This window comes from Cherax quadricarinatus, chromosome 100 (assembly GCF_038502225.1).
Source record: "Cherax quadricarinatus isolate ZL_2023a chromosome 100, ASM3850222v1, whole genome shotgun sequence".
NCBI classification, from domain to species: domain Eukaryota; kingdom Metazoa; phylum Arthropoda; class Malacostraca; order Decapoda; family Parastacidae; genus Cherax; species Cherax quadricarinatus.
The window spans coordinates 7359885-7382845 of NC_091391.1; the positions used below are offsets into that span (position 1 = coordinate 7359885).

Sequence of the window (22961 nt, forward strand, 5' to 3'; positions counted from 1 at the left end):
AAAAAATTTTGGAGTGAGTTAAACAAGTTAAGAAAGCCTAGGGAAAATATGGATTTGTCAGTTAAAAACAGAGTAGGGGAGTTAGTAGATGGGGAGATGGAGGTATTGGGAAGATGGCGAGAATATTTTGAGGAACTTTTAAATGTTAAGGAAGAAACAGAGGCAGTAATTTCATGCACTGGTCAGGGAGGTATACCATCTTTTAGGAGTGAAGAAGAGCAGAATGTAAGTGTGGGGGAGGTACGTGAGGCATTACGTAAAATGAAAGGGGGTAAAGCAGCTGGAACTGATGGGATCATGACAGAAATGTTAAAAGCAGGGGGGGATATAGTGTTGGAGTGGTTGGTACTTTTGTTTAATAAATGTATGAAAGAGGGGAAGGTACCTAGGGATTGGCAGAGAGCATGTATAGTCCCTTTATATAAAGGGAAAGGGGACAAAAGAGACTGTAAAAATTATAGAGGAATAAGCTTACTGAGTATACCAGGAAAAGTGTACGGTAGGGTTATAATTGAAAGAATTAGAGGTAAGACAGAATGTAGGATTGCGGATGAGCAAGGAGGTTTTAGAGTGGGTAGGGGATGTGTAGATCAGGTGTTTACATTGAAGCATATATGTGAACAGTATTTAGATAAAGATAGGGAAGTTTTTATTGCATTTATGGATTTAGAAAAGGCATATGATAGAGTGGATAGAGGAGCAATGTGGCAGATGTTGCAAGTATATGGAATAGGTGGTAAGTTATTAAATGCTGTAAAGAGTTTTTATGAGGATAGTGAGGCTCAGGTTAGGGTGTGTAGAAGAGAGGGAGACTACTTCCCGGTAAAAGTAGGTCTTAGACAGGGATGTGTAATGTCACCATGGTTGTTTAATATATTTATAGATGGGGTTGTAAAGGAAGTAAATGCTAGGGTGTTTGGGAGAGGGGTGGGATTAAATTATGGGGAATCAAATTCAAAATGGGAATTGACACAGTTACTTTTTGCTGATGATACTGTGCTTATGGGAGATTCTAAAGAAAAATTGCAAAGGTTAGTGGATGAGTTTGGGAATGTGTGTAAAGGTAGAAAGTTGAAAGTGAACATAGAAAAGAGTAAGGTGATGAGGGTGTCAAATGATTTAGATAAAGAAAAATTGGATATCAAATTGGGGAGGAGGAGTATGGAAGAAGTGAATGTTTTCAGATACTTGGGAGTTGATGTGTCGGCGGATGGATTTATGAAGGATGAGGTTAATCATAGAATTGATGAGGGAAAAAAGGTGAGTGGTGCGTTGAGGTATATGTGGAGTCAAAAAACGTTATCTATGGAGGCAAAGAAGGGAATGTATGAAAGTATAGTAGTACCAACACTCTTATATGGGTGTGAAGCTTGGGTGGTAAATGCAGCAGCGAGGAGACGGTTGGAGGCAGCGGAGATGTCCTGTTTAAGGGCAATGTGTGGTGTAAATATTATGCAGAAAATTCGGAGTGTGGAAATTAGGAGAAGGTGTGGAGTTAATAAAAGTATTAGTCAGAGGGCAGAAGAGGGGTTGTTGAGGTGGTTTGGTCATTTAGAGAGAATGGATCACAGTAGAATGACATGGAAAGCATATAAATCTATAGGGGAAGGAAGGCGGGGTAGGGGTCGTCCTCGAAAGGGTTGGAGAGAGGGGGTAAAGGAGGTTTTGTGGGTAAGGGGCTTGGACTTCCAGCAAGCGTGCGTGAGCGTGTTAGATAGGAGTGAATGGAGACGAATGGTACTTGGGACCTGACGATCTGTTGGAGTGTGAGCAGGGTAATATTTAGTGAAGGGATTCAGGGAAACCGGTTATTTTCATATAGTCGGACTTGAGTCCTGGAAATGGGAAGTACAATGCCTGCACTTTAAAGGAGGGGTTTGGGATATTGGCAGTTTGGAGGGATATGTTGTGTATCTTTATATGTTTATGCTTCTAGACTGTTGTATTCTGAGCACCTCTGCAAAAACAGTGATAATGTGCGAGTGTGGTGAAAGTGTTGAATGATGATGAAAGTATTTTCTTTTTGGGGATTTTCTTTCTTTTTTGGGTCACCCTGCCTCGGTGGGACCCGGCCGACTTTTTTAAAAAAAAAAAAAAAAAAAAAAAAAAAAAATGTATTACAGATTTCAGTTTGCCGCATCTCAGTGGCAACTGCTCGTTTCGAGCGCCGAAGACCTGCTGTCTGAAATTCTTCGAAGCACGCAGGTATCTCCCTCCGAGAAGACTCGCATTGAGTCTTGGCTGTGTATGAAAGCAGAAGCTGAAGAGTGCATCGGTGCAGATCTCGGACACTTACGCCTCAATACTACAACCAACAGAGTTTTAGAGGTCATAGGTAAGTTAAATAATTGTACAGTATGTATAACATGATTTGTAAATTAGTTCAACCAAGCTGGCATGATTTCTGGGTTATTTCAATCAAACCAGCATGATTTTTGGGTTATTTCAACCAAACTAGCATGATTTCTGGGTTATTTCAACCAAACTAGCATGATTTCTGGGTTATTTAAACCAAACCAGCATGATTTCTGGGTTATTTCAACCAAACTAGCATGATTTCTGGGTTATTTCAACCAAACTAGCATGATTTCTGGGTTGTTTCAACCAAGCTAGCATGATTTCTGGGTTATTTCAACCAAGCTAGCATGATTCACATTAGTTTTTCCAGCATGCCAGGCTCTGGGAGTAGAAAAACTCTCGGGACTCATCAGAGGTATATCAAAGGTGAGGTATACTGCATATATTGGAGGAATTTTGAATATAAAGAACTTGTAAATGGTTTATGTACACCATCAGGCAAAAGGGTATATAGGAAGTCTTCAACTCACAAACACATTGGGGATCTCTCAAACTGTGTATAATACAGCCTCTCCTCACTGAGCGATGTACTTGTTTACCGACGACTCTGACTTAGGACGGGTTCTCTGACCAGTTTGCATACCTAAATAATGTATATTAGAACTGAGTTCCATTATTCTCAGTATTATTATTATTATTATTATTATTATTATTATTATTATTATTATTATTATTATTATTATTATTATTTATTATTATTATTTTAATGCACAGGCCATCTCCCACTTAGGCAGGGTAACCTATAAAGAAAAACGTAAGTTTTTCTTTCTACATTTAGTAATATATACAGGAGAAGGAGTTACTAGCCCCTTGCTCATGACATTTTAGTTGCCTCTTTTGACACACGGCTTAACAGAGGAAGGATTCTTCTCCATGGAGATGATTATCTTTTAATCAAATTGTTCTTTATAAATGTTTTTTAATACTATTGCCATTAACATTGTTTTCCAGAGGAGCTGAGTGAGCCTGAGGTAAACGCCACGTCATCATCATTGTCCGGTATGTCACACACTGACAGTGACGACTCTTCTGCGTTGTCACTTGGAGAACACTTTTATGAACACTTAAATAATCTAAAGGGGAAGTTTCAGACACTTACTGAACATCTAGTGGAACGAATACAAGAAAGGTAAGAGCCTTTTGTGATAGTGTAATTATTTTTATTATTTTTTTTATTAACACACTGGCTGATTCCCACCAAGGCAGGGTGGCCCAAAAAAGAAAAACTTTCACCATCATTCACTCCATCACTGTCTTGCCAGAAGGGTGCTTTACACTACAGTTTTTAAAGAAGAAAAACTGATAGTGTAAATGAGCATAAATAATTGTAATATTTTTTGTAGGTAGTAGGTTGGTAGACAGCAACCACCCAGGGAAGTACTACCGTCCTGCCAGATGACTGTGAAACAAAAACCTGTAACTGTTTTGCATGATGGTAGGATTGCTGGTTTTCTTTTTCTGTCTCATAAACACGCTAAGATAACAGGGATATCTTGCTACTCCTACTTACACTTTGGTCACACTTCACAGACACGCACATGCATATATATATATACATACATCTAGGTTTTCCTCCTTTTTCTAAATAGCTCTTGTTCTTTTTTATTTCTTCTATTGTCCATGGGGAAGTGGAAAAGAATCTTTCCTCCGTAAGCCATGCGTGTCGTATGAGGCGACTAAAATGCCGGGAGCAATGGGCTAGTAACCCCTTCTCCTGTATACAATTACTAAAAAAGAGAAGAAGAAAAACTTTATAAAACTGGGTTGCTTAAATGTGCGTGGATGTAGTGCGGATGACAAGAAACAGATGATTGCTGATGTTATGAATGAAAAGAAGTTGGATGTCCTGGCCCTAAGCGAAACAAAGCTGAAGGGGGTAGGAGAGTTTCAGTGGGGGGAAATAAATGGGATTAAATCTGGAGTATCTGAGAGAGTTAGAGCAAAGGAAGGGGTAGCAGTAATGTTAAATGATCAGTTATGGAAGGAGAAAAGAGAATATGAATGTGTAAATTCAAGAATTATGTGGATTAAAGTAAAGGTTGGATGCGAGAAGTGGGTCATAATAAGCGTGTATGCACCTGGAGAAGAGAGGAATGCAGAGGAGAGAGAGAGATTTTGGGAGATGTTAAGTGAATGTATAGGAGCCTTTGAACCAAGTGAGAGAGTAATTGTGGTAGGGGACTTGAATGCTAAAGTAGGAGAAACTTTTAGAGAGGGTGTGGTAGGTAAGTTTGGGGTGCCAGGTGTAAATGATAATGGGAGCCCTTTGATTGAACTTTGTATAGAAAGGGGTTTAGTTATAGGTAATACATATTTTAAGAAAAAGAGGATAAATAAGTATACACGATATGATGTAGGGCGAAATGACAGTAGTTTGTTGGATTATGTATTGGTAGATAAAAGACTGTTGAGTAGACTTCAGGATGTACATGTTTATAGAGGGGCCACAGATATATCAGATCACTTTCTAGTTGTAGCTACACTGAGAGTAAAAGGTAGATGGGATACAAGGAGAATAGAAGCATCAGGGAAGAGAGAGGTGAAGGTTTATAAACTAAAAGAGGAGGCAGTTAGGGTAAGATATAAACAGCTATTGGAGGATAGATGGGCTAATGAGAGCATAGGCAATGGGGTCGAAGAGGTATGGGGTAGGTTTAAAAATGTAGTGTTAGAGTGTTCAGCAGAAGTTTGTGGTTACAGGAAAGTGGGTGCAGGAGGGAAGAGGAGCGATTGGTGGAATGATGATGTAAAGAGAGTAGTAAGGGAGAAAAAGTTAGCATATGAGAAGTTTTTACAAAGTAGAAGTGATGCAAGGAGGGAAGAGTATATGGAGAAAAAGAGAGAAGTTAAGAGAGTGGTGAAGCAATGTAAAAAGAGAGCAAATGAGAGAGTGGGTGAGATGTTATCAACAAATTTTGTTGAAAATAAGAAAAAGTTTTGGAGTGAGATTAACAAGTTAAGAAAGCCTAGAGAACAAATGGATTTGTCAGTTAAAAATAGGAGAGGAGAGTTATTAAATGGAGAGTTAGAGGTATTGGGAAGATGGAGGGAATATTTTGAGGAATTGTTAAATGTTGATGAAGATAGGGAAGCTGTGATTTCGTGTATAGGGCAAGGAGGAATAACATCTTGTAGGAGTGAGGAAGAGCCAGTTGTGAGTGTGGGGGAAGTTCGTGAGGCAGTAGGTAAAATGAAAGGGGGCAAGGCAGCCGGAATTGATGGGATAAAGATAGAAATGTTAAAAGCAGGTGGGGATATAGTTTTGGAGTGGTTGGTGCAATTATTTAATAAATGTATGGAAGAGGGTAAGGTACCTAGGGATTGGCAGAGAGCATGCATAGTTCCTTTGTATAAAGGCAAAGGGGATAAAAGAGAGTGCAAAAATTATAGGGGGATAAGTCTGTTGAGTGTACCTGGTAAAGTGTATGGTAGAGTTATAATTGAAAGAATTAAGAGTAAGACGGAGAATAGGATAGCAGATGAACAAGGAGGCTTTAGGAAAGGTAGGGGGTGTGTGGACCAGGTGTTTACAGTGAAACATATAAGTGAACAGTATTTAGATAAGGCTAAAGAGGTCTTTGTGGCATTTATGGATTTGGAAAAGGCGTATGACAGGGTGGATAGGGGGGCAATGTGGCAGATGTTGCAAGTGTATGGTGTAGGAGGTAGGTTACTGAAAGCAGTGAAGAGTTTTTACGAGGATAGTGAGGCTCAAGTTAGAGTATGTAGGAAAGAGGGAAATTTTTTCCCAGTAAAAGTAGGCCTTAGACAAGGATGTGTGATGTCACCGTGGTTGTTTAATATATTTATAGATGGGGTTGTAAGAGAAGTAAATGCGAGGGTCTTGGCAAGAGGCGTGGAGTTAAAAGATAAAGAATCACACACAAAGTGGGAGTTGTCACAGCTGCTCTTTGCTGATGACACTGTGCTCTTGGGAGATTCTGAAGAGAAGTTGCAGAGATTGGTGGATGAATTTGGTAGGGTGTGCAAAAGAAGAAAATTAAAGGTGAATACAGGAAAGAGTAAGGTTATGAGGATAACAAAAAGATTAGGTGATGAAAGATTGAATATCAGATTGGAGGGAGAGAGTATGGAGGAGGTGAACGTATTCAGATATTTGGGAGTGGACGTGTCAGCGGATGGGTCTATGAAAGATGAGGTGAATCATAGAATTGATGAGGGAAAAAGAGTGAGTGGTGCACTTAGGAGTCTGTGGAGACAAAGAACTTTGTCCTTGGAGGCAAAGAGGGGAATGTATGAGAGTATAGTTTTACCAACGCTCTTATATGGGTGTGAAGCGTGGGTGATGAATGTTGCAGCGAGGAGAAGGCTGGAGGCAGTGGAGATGTCGTGTCTGAGGGCAATGTGTGGTGTGAATATAATGCAGAGAATTCGTAGTTTGGAAGTTAGGAGGAGGTGTGGGATTACCAAAACTGTTGTCCAGAGGGCTGAGGAAGGGTTGTTGAGGTGGTTCGGACATGTAGAGAGAATGGAGCGAAACAGAATGACTTCAAGAGTGTATCAGTCTGTAGTGGAAGGAAGGCGGGGTAGGGGTCGGCCTAGGAAGGGTTGGAGGGAGGGGGTAAAGGAGGTTTTGTGTGCGAGGGGCTTGGACTTCCAGCAGGCATGTGTGAGCGTGTTTGATAGGAGTGAATGGAGACAAATGGTTTTTAATACTTGACGTGCTGTTGGAGTGTGAGCAAAGTAACATTTATGAAGGGATTCAGGGAAACCGGCAGGCCGGACTTGAGTCCTGGAGATGGGAAGTACAGTGCCTGCACTCTGAAGGAGGGGTGTTAATGTTGCAGTTTAAAAACTGTAGTGTAAAGCACCCTTCTGGCAAGACAGTGATGGAGTGAATGATGGTGAAAGTTTTTCTTTTTCGGGCCACCCTGCCTTGGTGGGAATCGGCCAGTGTGATAATAAAATAATAATAAATAAATTTTTTGTATATACTGGCTGTCTCCCAGTGAGATAATTGACCCAAAGAAGACACTTTTTCACTGTCATTAATTCAATCACTGTCTTCCCAGAAATTTGCTGACATTACAGCTCAGATGGTCCTCTGAATTGCAACATTCCCACCCTTTTAGAGTGCAGGTATCTCCAGGACACAAGTCCAGCTAACCGGTTTCCTTGGAATCCTTTCATGAATGTTACCATGCTCACACTCCAGCAGCATGTCAAATCATAAAAAGCACTTGCCTCCACTCACTCCTGTCTAACATGCTCACACAAGCATGGTTGATGCCGAGTACAGCATAATTTTTTTTATTAGTCTGGTCATCTTCCACTGAGGTGGATGACCAAAAAAAGAGAAAATACATTCACCATCATTCATTCAGTTGCTGTCATACCAGAGGGGTACTGACATCACAGTTCATATATTCCTCTTCTTCTTCTTTCAACAAACCAGCCATATCCCACCAAGGCAGGGTGGCCCAAAAAGAAATACAAAAGTTCCTCCTGTATACAGGAGAAGAGGTTAAGTTCATATATTTGTGTACAGTATTTTGCTTTCCTATTATATAACTGAAATTTACGATGGCATTCTTCGATTTTGTTTCAGTCACGATGCACATTGTGAAGGAGAGAGCGGTAAGAGAAGCAAGTTGTCGTCAGCAAAGAATGATGATGCAATAGAATCAAGGAATACCTCTCAAAATTCTTCAAGATATTCACAGAAAACAAATAATTTCCATTTATGTAAAGGGCTCCAAGTTGCACCAAGGAAAACTAGGGAAAATAACAGTAATTCACATGGAAGAAACCTTATCACTGTTTCTTCCATGTCGACGCTACGGCAAGAAGAACCGATCTCGTCAGTGATAGCTTTAGAAAAGTTATCCGTGTGCTCAGAAGATGATGATAGCAGTTCATCAGACAGATCAAACAGTTATACCAAAGGTAAGGAGGCTGTTTGTTGGTACAGCCTCTCCTCACTTAGTGATGTACTCACTTACTGACGACTCGTACTTGCGATGGGCTCTCTGACCAGTATACATACCTAAATAATGTACAGTGCTAGTCATGGCATTATGCCGCCCCTCCCCCATACACGTACCAAAACACAAACACATATCGTGAAAGATTGTAATATATATATATTTGCACACTTACTGAGATTTTAATACTTGGTGCTGCATCCTTTATGCTTAATCACATCCCTCAGCCATGTAGGAAGACTCTCACACAAATTCTTGAGGGTTTGGGGTGGTATATTATTCCATGCCTCATGTAGAGCAGCCTCCAGCCGCAGGATGGAACTAATATCCTTGCCCGGTAAACTTCGTTTCACCATTGACCAGAGGTTCTCAATAGGGTTTAGGTCTGGGGAATTGCCTGGCCAGTCATTAAAGAATGTCACTTCACAATCCTTAAGCCACTGAACTACAGATTTGGTGGTATGACACTGTGCACCGTCCTGCATAAAAACTATAGACCCACACCTGTCAAACGCCTCAGGTAAATTGTCATACAATAACTCCAGGTAATTATACTGGTTCATATACTGGTTTTTGGGAAGCACAATGAGTTCACCAACACTCTGAGCGCTGAAACACCCCAAACCACGAGCGAGTCTGGGTGTTTGGTGGTCCCACAGGTATAGTGCGAGTCTAGCGGGTCACTACCTCTGGGCCAGTACACATGTCCCCCACAGTTACAGGTGATGGTGAAGGTTGCTTCATCACTCCAAAGTACTTCAGACCACTGTTGAGGATTCCAGTGAAGATATTTCTTTGCATAATCCAGCCTACATTTCTTCTGTGACTTGGTGAGGATACTAGCACAGTTCTGACACATGTCTTTTAACAGTTTTTACAGGCACATCTGAGAGAAAATGTGGGTTCTTTTCTTTCAGTTCTCTAGCAGTTATCTTAGGTGTATTCTCTAACTGCTTCTTTAAAACAGTTAAGGTATGAACAGATGTCTTCTTCAAGGGGCCAGGCCGAGGTTTGGCAGACGGTAATTCGACACCGCCACCAGCCTTGAAACGCTGCACCCAGTTCCTCACTGAATCCTTACACACACCAACATTCTCCGCTATTTCTTTTATCTGATGCCCGACTTTGTGAAACCCTATGATTTGAGCTATAGTTTCAGGTGTTAAAGACTTCCTTTTACCCATAATCAAACATGTATGGCCCCAGAACCAAAGGGAACACTGGACAAAAGATGGGGCAGATGAGAGACAAAAGAACAACACTTCCTCTCACCACAGCAGCCACATGAGCACTGAGGAGTCACTGTGGAATGTGGCGGCAGGCCGTAACATCATGTTAACGGCTGCTACCTGGCGTAATGTACTGACGAAAAAAGACCCCCTGTGTGGTAGGCCTTTGATTTTTATCACGGCATTATTCCGGGGCGCTCACCCGGCATGATGCCATGACTAGCACTGTATATTAGAGCTGATTTCTATATTCTGTTTATTACAATATGCAATACACTACTGTATAAACATTTAAAAATATACCAGAAATATTATATATGGTGCAAAGGTGACATTAAAACAATACCATCATAGTAGGCTTCTCACTTAGTAACGTTTACTGATGTGGTCTTAGCAATGGAACTCCGTCGTTACGTGATGAGAGGCTATATATTAATGAGACATTTCACCTGTTCAGGAAGCTTTTTCGGTCAAAATACAGAGGAGACAACAGAAATAGTGGGGTTGCAGATATGAGGTGATCAGTTCCTCAGTCTTGAAGAAGAGGCGAGTTTCAGATGGTCATTCCCTCAGTCTTGAAATAAGAGGTGAATTTCAGATGGTGTGTTGCAGGAAGTCCCTTGATATGCAGAACATTTCAGGAAACTTAAGACTATCTTGTCTAAGAAGCAACTTGTAGTAGTATCGCTCAGTGGTTCAGAGAACTGACACGATGATAAATTAGGACATTTGATGGACTGGCCATATCGACTCCAGGCTGAGGGACTGATTACTTCAAACTCCTTCTGACCTTTGGTCATTCTTCTCTACACAGGACTGAGGAAGCCATTGGCTGGCAAAATGTTTCAAGAATAAAGCTACCCAGGTGTTGCACAAGTATCTGCCATGTTTTCTGGTATATAAGGTGTACCTTTTTACCACAAAAAGTCTTGGAAAATCAACCTGTGCCATATATGCTCAAGGTCAGGTTAAAGGGTAGGCTCTGGGTTACGTTATTGCATAAATTATCAGGGTCATGGACTAATCTACTTCACAGTATTTCTTATGGGAACAAATTCGGTCAGTACTGGCACCTGAACATACTTCTGGAGTGAAAAAAGTCTTGGAAAATCAACCTGTACCATATATGCTCAAGATCAGGTTAAAGGGTAGGCTCTGGGTTATGTTATTGCATAAATTATCAGGGTCATTAACCCTTGAATATAGTTGCTGATTTACCGTTACAATACTTCTGTTGTTCACCTTATGAAGGCGGGCCTTGCTGTACAGCTTTCTGCTTTACAGCATTTCACTTTACAGCGTTTTGCTAATACAGCAGTTTTCAATACAGTGGACCCCCGCTTAACGATCACCTCCAAATGCGACCAATTATGTAAGTGTATTTATGTAAGTGTGTTTGTACGTGTATGTTTGGGTTTCTGAAATGGACTAATCTACTTCACAATATTCCTTATGGGAACAAATTCGGTCAGTACTGGCACCTGAACATACTTATGGAGTGAAAAAAGTTCGTTAACCGGGGGTCCACTGTATAGCCATTCTTCATTTATTCAGACTTCCTACAATAAATATGTTCACCACTCACTATAAGCTCAAGATGAAAATATTTTAGTACAAGTAATGTGTGTACTTTATATGTATTTTTTTAGGCTTAATTCTATTGCTCACTTAATTTATGATAGTGTAAGCATGTTATCAGGTTTTTATATGCATTTGAAAGTGAAGAAAATGTTATGTTTCACGTTACAGTGATCTTTGTTTTACAGCAGCAACCCAGAACCTAACCTGCTGTATAAGTGGGGCCCTACAGTAGCCCAGAACCTAACCTGCTGTATAAGTGGGGCCCTACAGTAACCCAGAACCTAACCTGATGTATAAGTGGGGCCCTACAGTAGCCCAGAACCTAACCTGCTGTGTAAGTGGGGCCCTACAGTAGCCCAGAACCTAACCTGCTGTATAAGTGGGGCCCTACAGTAGCCCAGAACCTAACCTGCTGTATAAGTGGGGCCCTACAGTAGTCCAGAACCTAACCTGCTGTATAAGTGGGGCTCTACAGTAATCCAGAACCTAACCTGTTGTATCATTGGGGCCCTACAGTAGCCTGGAACCTAACCTTCTGTATAAGTGGGGCCCTACAGTAATCCAGAACCTAACCTGCTGTGTAAGTGGGGCCCTACAGTAGCCTGGAACCTAACCTGCTGTATAAGTGGGGCCCTACAGTAGCCCAGAACCTAACCTGCTGTATAAGTGGGGCCCTACAGTAGCCCAGAACCTAACCTGCTGTATAAGTGGGGCCCTACAGTAGCCCAGAACCTAACCTGCTGTATAAGTGGGGCCCTACAGTAGCCCAGAACCTAACCTGCTGTATAAGTGGGGCCCTACAGTAACCCAGAACCTAACCTGCTGTATAAGTGGGGCCCTACAGTAGCCCAGAACCTAACCTGCTGTATAAGTGGGGCCCTACAGTAACCCAGAACCTAACCTGCTGTATAAGTGGGGCCCTACAGTAACCCAGAACCTAACCTGCTGTATAAGTGGGGCCCTACAGTAACCCAGAACCTAACCTGCTGTATAAGTGGGGCCCTACAGTAGCCCAGAACCTAACCTGCTGTATAAGTGGGGCCCTACAGTAACCCAGAACCTAACCTGCTGTATAAGTGGGGCCCTACAGTAACCCAGAACCTAACCTGCTGTATAAGTGGGGCCCTACAGTAACCCAGAACCTAACCTGCTGTATAAGTGGGGCCCTACAGTAACCCAGAATCTAACCTGCTGTATAAGTGGGGCCCTACAGTAACCCAGAACCTAACCTGCTGTATAAGTGGGGCCCTACAGTAGCCCAGAACCTAACCTGCTGTATAAGTGGGGCCCTACAGTAACCCAGAACCTAACCTGCTGTATAAGTGGGGCCCTACAGTAACCCAGAACCTAACCTGCTGTATAAGTGGGGCCCTACAGTAACCCAGAACCTAACCTGCTGTATAAGTGGGGCCCTACAGTAGCCCAGAACCTAACCTGCTGTATAAGTGGGGCCCTACAGTAGCCCAGAACCTAACCTGCTGTATAAGTGGGGCCCTACAGTAGCCCAGAACCTAACCTGCTGTATAAGTGGGGCCCTACAGTAACCCAGAACCTAACCTGCTGTATAAGTGGGGCCCTACAGTAACCCAGAACCTAACCTGCTGTATAAGTGGGGCCCTACAGTAACCCAGAACCTAACCTGCTGTATAAGTGGGGCCCTACAGTAACCCAGAACCTAACCTGCTGTATAAGTGGGGCCCTACAGTAGCCCAGAACCTAACCTGCTGTATAAGTGGGGCCCTACAGTAACCCAGAACCTAACCTGCTGTATAAGTGGGGCCCTACAGTAACCCAGAACCTAACCTGCTGTATAAGTGGGGCCCTACAGTAACCCAGAACCTAACCTGCTGTATAAGTGGGGCCCTACAGTAGCCCAGAACCTAACCTGCTGTATAAGTGGGGCCCTACAGTAGCCCAGAACCTAACCTGCTGTATAAGTGGGGCCCTACAGTAACCCAGAACCTAACCTGCTGTATAAGTGGGGCCCTACAGTAGCCCAGAACCTAACCTGCTGTATAAGTGGGGCCCTACAGTAGCCCAGAACCTAACCTGCTGTATAAGTGGGGCCCTACAGTAACCCAGAACCTAACCTGCTGTATAAGTGGGGCCCTACAGTAGCCCAGAACCTAACCTGCTGTATAAGTGGGGCCCTACAGTAGCCCAGAACCTAACCTGCTGTGTAAGTGGGGCCCTACAGTAGCCCAGAACCTAACCTGCTGTATAAGTGGGGCCCTACAGTAACCCAGAACCTAACCTGCTGGATAAGTGGGGCCCTACAGTAACCCAGAACCTAACCTGCTGTATAAGTGGGGCCCTACAGTAACCCAGAACCTAACCTGCTGTATAAGTGGGGCCCTACAGTAACCCAGAACCTAACCTGCTGTATAAGTGGGGCCCTACAGTAACCCAGAACCTAACCTGCTGTATAAGTGGGGCCCTACAGTAACCCAGAACCTAACCTGCTGTATAAGTGGGGCCCTACAGTAACCCAGAACCTAACCTGCTGTATAAGTGGGGCCCTACAGTAGCCCAGAACCTAACCTGCTGTATAAGTGGGGCCCTACAGTAGCCCAGAACCTAACCTGCTGTATAAGTGGGGCCCTACAGTAACCCAGAACCTAACCTGCTGTATAAGTGGGGCCCTACAGTAACCCAGAACCTAACCTGCTGTATAAGTGGGGCCCTACAGTAGCCCAGAACCTAACCTGCTGTATAAGTGGGGCCCTACAGTAGCCCAGAACCTAACCTGCTGTATAAGTGGGGCCCTACAGTAGCCCAGAACCTAACCTGCTGTATAAGTGGGGCCCTACAGTAACCCAGAACCTAACCTGCTGTATAAGTGGGGCCCTACAGTAGCCCAGAACCTAACCTGCTGTATAAGTGGGGCCCTACAGTAACCCAGAACCTAACCTGCTGTATAAGTGGGGCCCTACAGTAACCCAGAACCTAACCTGCTGTATAAGTGGGGCCCTACAGTAGCCCAGAACCTAACCTGCTGTATAAGTGGGGCCCTACAGTAGCCCAGAACCTAACCTGCTGTATAAGTGGGGCCCTACAGTAACCCAGAACCTAACCTGCTGTATAAGTGGGGCCCTACAGTAACCCAGAACCTAACCTGCTGTATAAGTGGGGCCCTACAGTAACCCAGAACCTAACCTGCTGTATAAGTGGGGCCCTACAGTAACCCAGAACCTAACCTGCTGTATAAGTGGGGCCCTACAGTAACCCAGAACCTAACCTGCTGTATAAGTGGGGCCCTACAGTAACCCAGAACCTAACCTGCTGTATAAGTGGGGCCCTACAGTAGCCCAGAACCTAACCTGCTGTATAAGTGGGGCCCTACAGTAACCCAGAACCTAACCTGCTGTATAAGTGGGGCCCTACAGTAACCCAGAACCTAACCTGCTGTATAAGTGGGGCCCTACAGTAACCCAGAACCTAACCTGCTGTATAAGTGGGGCCCTACAGTAGCCCAGAACCTAACCTGCTGTATAAGTGGGGCCCTACAGTAGCCCAGAACCTAACCTGCTGTATAAGTGGGGCCCTACAGTAACCCAGAACCTAACCTGCTGTATAAGTGGGGCCCTACAGTAGCCCAGAACCTAACCTGCTGTATAAGTGGGGCCCTACAGTAGCCCAGAACCTAACCTGCTGTATAAGTGGGGCCCTACAGTAACCCAGAACCTAACCTGCTGTATAAGTGGGGCCCTACAGTAGCCCAGAACCTAACCTGCTGTATAAGTGGGGCCCTACAGTAGCCCAGAACCTAACCTGCTGTGTAAGTGGGGCCCTACAGTAGCCCAGAACCTAACCTGCTGTATAAGTGGGGCCCTACAGTAACCCAGAACCTAACCTGCTGTATAAGTGGGGCCCTACAGTAACCCAGAACCTAACCTGCTGTATAAGTGGGGCCCTACAGTAACCCAGAACCTAACCTGCTGTATAAGTGGGGCCCTACAGTAACCCAGAACCTAACCTGCTGTATAAGTGGGGCCCTACAGTAACCCAGAACCTAACCTGCTGTATAAGTGGGGCCCTACAGTAACCCAGAACCTAACCTGCTGTATAAGTGGGGCCCTACAGTAACCCAGAACCTAACCTGCTGTATAAGTGGGGCCCTACAGTAACCCAGAACCTAACCTGCTGTATAAGTGGGGCCCTACAGTAACCCAGAACCTAACCTGCTGTATAAGTGGGGCCCTACAGTAACCCAGAACCTAACCTGCTGTATAAGTGGGGCCCTACAGTAACCCAGAACCTAACCTGCTGTATAAGTGGGGCCCTACAGTAACCCAGAACCTAACCTGCTGTATAAGTGGGGCCCTACAGTAACCCAGAACCTAACCTGCTGTATAAGTGGGGCCATACAGTAGCCCAGAACCTAACCTGCTGTATAAGTGGGGCCATACAGTAGCCCAGAACCTAACCTGCTGTATAAGTGGGGCCATACAGTAGCCCAGAACCTAACCTGCTGTATAAGTGGGGCCATACAGTAGCCCAGAACCTAACCTGCTGTATAAGTGGGGCCATACAGTAGCCCAGAACCTAACCTGCTGTATAAGTGGGGCCCTACAGTAACCCAGAACCTAACCTGCTGTATAAGTGGGGCCCTACAGTAACCCAGAACCTAACCTGCTGTATAAGTGGGGCCCTACAGTAGCCCAGAACCTAACCTGCTGTATAAGTGGGGCCCTACAGTAGCCCAGAACCTAACCTGCTGTATAAGTGGGGCCCTACAGTAGCCCAGAACCTAACCTGCTGTGTAAGTGGGGCCCTACAGTAGCCCAGAACCTAACCTGCTGTATAAGTGGGGCCCTACAGTAGCCCAGAACCTAACCTGCTGTATAAGTGGGGCCCTACAGTAACCCAGAACCTAACCTGCTGTATAAGTGGGGCCCTACAGTAACCCAGAACCTAACCTGCTGTATAAGTGGGGCCCTACAGTAACCCAGAACCTAACCTGCTGTATAAGTGGGGCCCTACAGTAACCCAGAACCTAACCTGCTGTATAAGTGGGGCCCTACAGTAACCCAGAACCTAACCTGCTGTATAAGTGGGGCCCTACAGTAACCCAGAACCTAACCTGCTGTATAAGTGGGGCCCTACAGTAACCCAGAACCTAACCTGCTGTGTAAGTGGGGCCCTACAGTAGCCCAGAACCTAACCTGCTGTATAAGTGGGGCCCTACAGTAACCCAGAACCTAACCTGCTGTATAAGTGGGGCCCTACAGTAACCCAGAACCTAACCTGCTGTGTAAGTGGGGCCCTACAGTAGCCCAGAACCTAACCTGCTGTATAAGTGGGGCCCTACAGTAACCCAGAACCTAACCTGCTGTGTAAGTGGGGCCCTACAGTAGCCCAGAACCTAACCTGCTGTATAAGTGGGGCCCTACAGTAACCCAGAACCTAACCTGCTGTGTAAGTGGGGCCCTACAGTAGCCCAGAACCTAACCTGCTGTATAAGTGGGGCCCTACAGTAGCCCAGAACCTAACCTGCTGTATAAGTGGGGCCCTACAGTAGCCCAGAACCTAACCTGCTGTATAAGTGGGGCCCTACAGTAACCCAGAACCTAACCTGCTGTATAAGTGGGGCCCTACAGTAGCCCAGAACCTAACCTGCTGTATAAGTGGGGCCCTACAGTAGCCCAGAACCTAACCTGCTGTATAAGTGGGGCCCTACAGTAGCCCAGAACCTAACCTGCTGTATAAGTGGGGCCCTACAGTAGCCCAGAACCTAACCTGCTGTATAAGTGGGGCCCTACAGTAGCCCAGAACCTAACCTGCTGTATAAGTGGGGCCCTACAGTAACCCAGAACCTAACCTGCTGTATAAGTGGGGCCCTACTGTAACCCAGAACCTAACCTGCTGTATAAGTGGGGCCCTACAGTAACCCAGAACCTAACCTGCTGTATAAGTGGGGCCCTACAGTAGCCCAGAACCTAACCTGCTGTATAAGTGGGGCCCTACAGTAACCCAGAACCTAACCTGCTGTATAAACAGGGCCTTACAGTAATCCAGAACCTTACCTGCTGTATAAGTGGGGCACTACAGAAATCCAGAACCTAACCTGTTGTATAAGTGGGACCCTACAGTAATCCAGAACTTGCCCTGCTGTATAAGTGGTGCCCTACAATAGTCCAGAACCTAACCTGCTGTATAAGTGGGGCCCTACAGTAACCCAGAACCTAACCTGCTGTATAAGTGGGGCCCTACAGTAACCCAGAACCTAACCTGCTGTATAAGTGGGGCCCTACAGTAACCCAGAACCTAACCTGCTGTATAAGTGGGGCCCTACAGTAACCCAGAACCTAACCTGCTGTATAAGTGGGGCCCTACAGTAACCCAGAACCTAACCTGCTGTATAAGTGGGGCCCTACAGTAACCCAGAACCTAACCTGCTGTATAAGTGGGGCCCTACAGTAACCCAGAACCTAACCTGCTGTATAAGTGGGGCCCTACAGTAACCCAGAACCTAACCTGCTGTATAAGTGGGGCCCTACAGTAACCCAGAACCTAACCTGCTGTATAAGTGGGGCCCTACAGTAACCCAGAACCTAACCTGCTGTATAAGTGGGGCCCTACAGTAACCCAGAACCTAACCTGCTGTATAAGTGGGGCCCTACAGTAACCCAGAACCTAACCTGCTGTATAAGTGGGGCCCTACAGTAACCCAGAACCTAACCTGCTGTATAAGTGGGGCCCTACAGTAACCCAGAACCTAACCTGCTGTATAAGTGGGGCCCTACAGTAACCCAGAACCTAACCTGCTGTATAAGTGGGGCCCTACAGTAACCCAGAACCTAACCTGCTGTATAAGTGGGGCCCTACAGTAACCCAGAACCTAACCTGCTGTGTAAGTGGGGCCCTACAGTAACCCAGAACCTAACCTGCTATATAAGTGGGGCCCTACAGTAACCCAGAACCTAACCTGCTGTGTAAGTGGGGCCCTACAGTAACCCAGAACCTAACCTGCTATATAAGTGGGGCCCTACAGTAACCCAGAACCTAACCTGCTGTGTAAGTGGGGCCCTACAGTAGCCCAGAACCTAACCTGCTGTATAAGTGGGGCCCTACAGTAGCCCAGAACCTAACCTGCTCTGTAAGTGGGGCCCTACAGTAACCCAGAACCTAACCTGCTGTATAAGTGGGGCCCTACAGTAGCCCAGAACCTAACCTGCTATATAAGTGGGGCCCTACAGTAACCCAGAACCTAACCTGCTGTGTAAGTGGGGCCCTACAGTAGCCCAGAACCTAACCTGCTGTATAAATGGGGCCATACAGTAGCCCAGAACCTAACCTGCTGTATAAGTGGGGCCCTTCAGTAGCCCAGAACCTAACCTGCTGTGTAAGTGGGGCCCTACAGTAGCCCAGAACCTAACCTGCTGTATAAGTGGGGCCCTACAGTAGCCCAGAACCTAACCTGCTGTGTAAGTGGGGCCCTACAGTAACCCAGAACCTAACCTGCTGTATAAGTGGGGCCCTACAGTAGCCCAGAACCTAACCTGCTGTATAAATGGGGCCCTACAGTAGCCCAGAACATAACCTGCTGTATAAGTGGGGCCCTACAGTAACCCAGAACATAACCTGCTGTATAAGTGGGGCCCTACAGTAACCCAGAACCTAACCTGCTGTATAAGTGGGGCCCTACAGTAGCCCAGAACCTAACCTGCTGTATAAGTGGGGCCCTACGGTAACCCAGAACCTAACCTGCTGTATAAGTGAGGCCCTGCAGTAGCCCAGAACATAACCTGCTGTATAAGTGGGGCCCTACAGTAACCCAGAACCTAACCTGCTGTATAAGTGGGGCCCTACAGTAGCCCAGAACATAACCTGCTGTATAAGTGGGGCCCTACAGTAACCCAGAACCTAACCTGCTGTATAAGTGGGGCCCTACAGTAGCCCAGAACCTAACCTGCTGTATAAGTGGGGCCCTACAGTAGCCCAGAACCTAACCTGCTGTATAAGTGGGGCCCTACAGTAACCCAGAACCTAACCTGCTGTATAAGTGGGGCCCTACAGTAGCCCAGAACCTAACCTGCTGTATAAGTGGGGCCCTACAGTAGCCCAGAACCTAACCTGCTGTATAAGTGGGGCCCTACAGTAGCCCAGAACCTAACCTGCTGTGTAAGTGGGGCCCTATAGTAGCCCAGAACCTAACCTGCTGTGTAAGTGGGGCCCTACAGTAGCCCAGAACCTAACCTGCTGTATAAGTGGGGCCCTACAGTAGCCCAGAACCTAACCTGCTGTGTAAGTGGGGCCCTACAGTAGCCCAGAACCTAACCTGCTGTGTAAGTGGGGCCCTACAGTAGCCCAGATCCTAACCTGCTGTGTAAGTGGGGCCCTACAGTAGCCCAGAATCTAACCTGCTGTGTAAGTGGGGCCCTACAGTAGCCCAGAACCTAACCTCCTGTGTAAGTGGGGCCCTACAGTAACCCAGAACCTAACCTGCTGTTTAAGTGGGGCCCTACAGTAACCCAGAACCTAACCTGTTGTATAAGTGGGGCCCTACAGTAACCCAGAACCTAACCTGTTGTATAAGTGGGGCCCTACAGTAACACAGAACCTAACCTGCTGTATAAGTGGGGCCCTACAGTAACCTAGAACCTAACCTGCTGTGTAAGTGGGGCCCTACAGTAACCCAGAACCTAACCTGCTGTATAAGTGGGGCCCTACAGTAACCCAGAACCTAACCTGCTGTATAAATGGGGCCCTACAGTAACCCAGAACCTATCCTGCTGTATAAGTGGGGCCCTACAGTAGCCCAGAACCTAACCTGCTGTATAAGTGGGGCCCTACAGCAACCCAGAACCTAACCTGCTGGATAAGTGGGGCCCTACAGTAGCCCAGAACCTAACCTGCTGTATAAGTGGGGCCCTACAGTAACCCAGAACCTAACCTGCTGTATAAGTGGGGCCCTACAGTAGCCCAGAACCTAACCTGCTGTATAAGTGGGGCCCTACATTAGCCCAGAACCTAACCTGCTGTATAAGTGGGGCCCTACAGTATCCCAGAACCTAACCTGCTGTGTAAGTGGGGCCCTACAGCAACCCAGAACCTAACCTGCTGGATAAGTGGGGCCCTACAGTAGCCCAGAACCTAACCTGCTGTATAAGTGGGGCCCTACAGTAACCCAGAACCTAACCTGCTGTATAAGTAGGGCCCTACAGTAACCCAGAACCTGACCTGCTGCATAAGTAGGGCCCTACAGTAGCCCAGAACCTAACCTGCTGTATAAGTGGGGCCCTACAGTAACCCAGAATCTAACCTGCTCTATAAGTGGGGCCCTACAGTAACCCAGAGCCTAACCTGTTGTATAAGTAGGGCCCTAAAGTAACCCAGAACCTAACCTGGTGTATAAGTGGAGCCCTACAGTAGCCCAGAACCTAACCTACTGTATAAGTGGGGCCCTACAGTAACCCAGAACCTAACCTGCTATGTAAGTGGGGCCCTACAGTAGGCCAGAACCTAACCTGCTGTATAAGTGGGGCACTGCAGTTGCCTGGAACCTAACCTGCTGTTTAACTGGGGCCCTACAGTAACCCAGAACCTAATCTGCTGTATAAGTGGGGCCCTACAGTTGCCTGGAACCTAACCTGCTGTATAAGTGGGGCCTCTTCAAGGGGGGCTCCTTGGCGTGGTGAAGAGGCTCTTGGTCTGAGGAATTAGCCCTGTCGGTCTTCTTCCTCAGACCGAACCTAATTACCCCCCATTCTCCCCTCCCCTATCCCATCCTCCCCATCCTCCCCTTTTTCCATTCCTCCTCCTCCTCCTCACCCCTCCCTTTTGCCCTTCCTCTTTTTAGCCTTCGTGATTTCTCCCACAGGCGCGCTAGTTCCTAGGTAGGGGAAAGGACACCGGGGTCGATCCCATTCCGTTGAGGTTTCTTGGCGGTGGCGTAGTTTGCCGTGGAATCTGGATTGCCTAGGGATGTCCCGATCCCTCTCCGGTATCCCGGAGTAGCTTTGGGTGTCTTTTGGGCGACGGGTGTATCTCTGGAAGCCACCTTTCGGATTCCGGGGGTGGTGGCTGAAGGAGGTATGCTTTGTGGCGGATATCCGGCCGCCCTCTCTTTTGTCCACCGAGGTAGCTCGGCAGATGTGAGGTTGCTATCCCGGATTGCTGGTTTACTGGCATGAAGGGTAGGGTATGGCACGGGTTCCATGCTGCATCTGCGCTACTAGCGGTGTCGAGTCCTCTTGGGCGCGGAGGGAGATTTCCGGCCCTTTCATTCCTCCTGGGAACTATTCCTCCCCGCTCCCCCCTTTTTTTATTCTTTTTTTTGTTTTTATTTTCTTTTCTTCTTTCTTTTTTTTTCTTAAAAACAAAAAGCAAAGGAGTAACCTAACCATGGCAGCCCTAGTCCATGAAACCACTACCCCCGGGCCCCTTCTTGATACCGCACCCCATTCTGACCCTGCCTTGTGTTTAGACCACTCTTCGGACACTCCTGATGCCCCTGTACCTCTTGCTGGTGCTGTTTCCTCACCCGCTTCAGGTACCGGGGCTTCGACTGACTCCTTCGATTTGTCTGAACTCCGCTCTCCTTTGACTATGCTTCCGGCTTCTCCCTCTACGGTAAGGCAATTTTCGAATCGCCCACCCATTTCATGCCGGACCAACTCCGGTCCTACTCCTAAACGCCAACGTCAATCTCCTGATGATGCTCCGTCGTTACCTTCCCATTCTACTCGGAAACGACCGACACGTCAAGCACTCCCTCTCCACGCTCAGTTTCGGACCACACAATGGACTAAATTCTTTACTTTAAGACCAACTTCTTCTTCTGCCTACCTTTCTGACCATAGTATTGCCAAAGCGCTCCTGCGTCATGTTGGCAGAGATATTTCATTTCACGCTCTCAAGAGCGGTACGCGCATCGTCACTGTCCAGAATGCTACCCAAGCTCATGATCTTTCTCTCCTTTCGAATATCGATACTACTCCTATCACTATTGAAAAACATCTTTCTCTCAATTCTTGTAGTGGTACTGTCATTCTGCCCCATACCATAGTCCAACAGAATTTCCAGTCATGTGGCAATGACATTTTTGAACAGCTGGAACTCCAGGATCTCCCAATCCTCAAAGTAGACACTTATGTCCTTCCTGCCCGGGGGCGGAGACGTTACCCTTGCAATGTGGCTCGTTTAACTTTTGACAGCCGAGAACTCCCGTCCTCTGTATATGTCGCGGGACATCGGTTACAAGTTCGAAAGGTGATACCTACACCGCAACAATGTAGAAATTGCTGGCGTTTTGGTCACCCAGCGAAATATTGCAGATCTATGGCCGAATGCCCAGTCTGTGGTGCCGACAACCATTCTAATACATCTTGCAGTCAACCTCCATCTTGCCTTAATTGTAATGAAGCTCACCCTTCGTACTCCCGCCGTTGCCAGGTCTACTTAAATGAACGTGAAATCCGTTGCCTCAAAGAGGCAGAAGGTCTCCCTTATGCTATGGCAGTTACTCATCTCCGCCTCCAAGGGAGACTACCCCGTGTTTCTTATTCTCGTGTTTCCAAACATCCCCCCACTTCTGGGGTCCCATCTTCTGCAGCCTCCTCTGTTGTTACCCCTCCCATAGCCATTACGGCATCTAATCCTTTTGCTGTCCTTGGCTCTGACGTCCCGACTACAACTCAGTCTGTTCTCACATCTTCGCGTCCTTCCTCACAAGCCCCAGTATCGACAAGACCTCGTACGACACCTAATACCAATCGCCCCTCTACTCAGAAGTCCAAAAAATCCACATTGCTCAAATCTTCTTTGCCCCTTCCTTCCCTTCTTCCACCTCCACACGTTACCTTCCCAGTCTCTGTACCTAGTTCTTCCCCTCTCTCTGGCTCTA

General features: G+C 46.3%; 1 protein-coding gene and 1 long non-coding RNA gene across 3 annotated transcripts in view; one reads left to right on the forward strand and one right to left on the reverse strand.

Annotated features, from left to right (window-relative positions):
- The window catches only part of cos (kinesin-like protein costa), a 144715-nt gene that overhangs the window by 60007 nt on the left and 61747 nt on the right, over positions 1-22961 (forward strand). For both annotated transcript variants that reach the window (XM_070079644.1, XM_070079643.1), the window contains exons 9-11: positions 2124-2335; positions 3310-3487; positions 7928-8265. In XM_070079644.1, coding sequence (XP_069935745.1) covers positions 2124-2335; positions 3310-3487; positions 7928-8265 — 728 coding nt within the window. The remainder of the gene's footprint in view (positions 1-2123; positions 2336-3309; positions 3488-7927; positions 8266-22961) is intronic.
- Positions 1-22961, reverse strand: part of LOC138851109 (uncharacterized) — a 77999-nt gene that overhangs the window by 44115 nt on the left and 10923 nt on the right. The gene's annotated exons all lie outside the window — the stretch shown is intronic.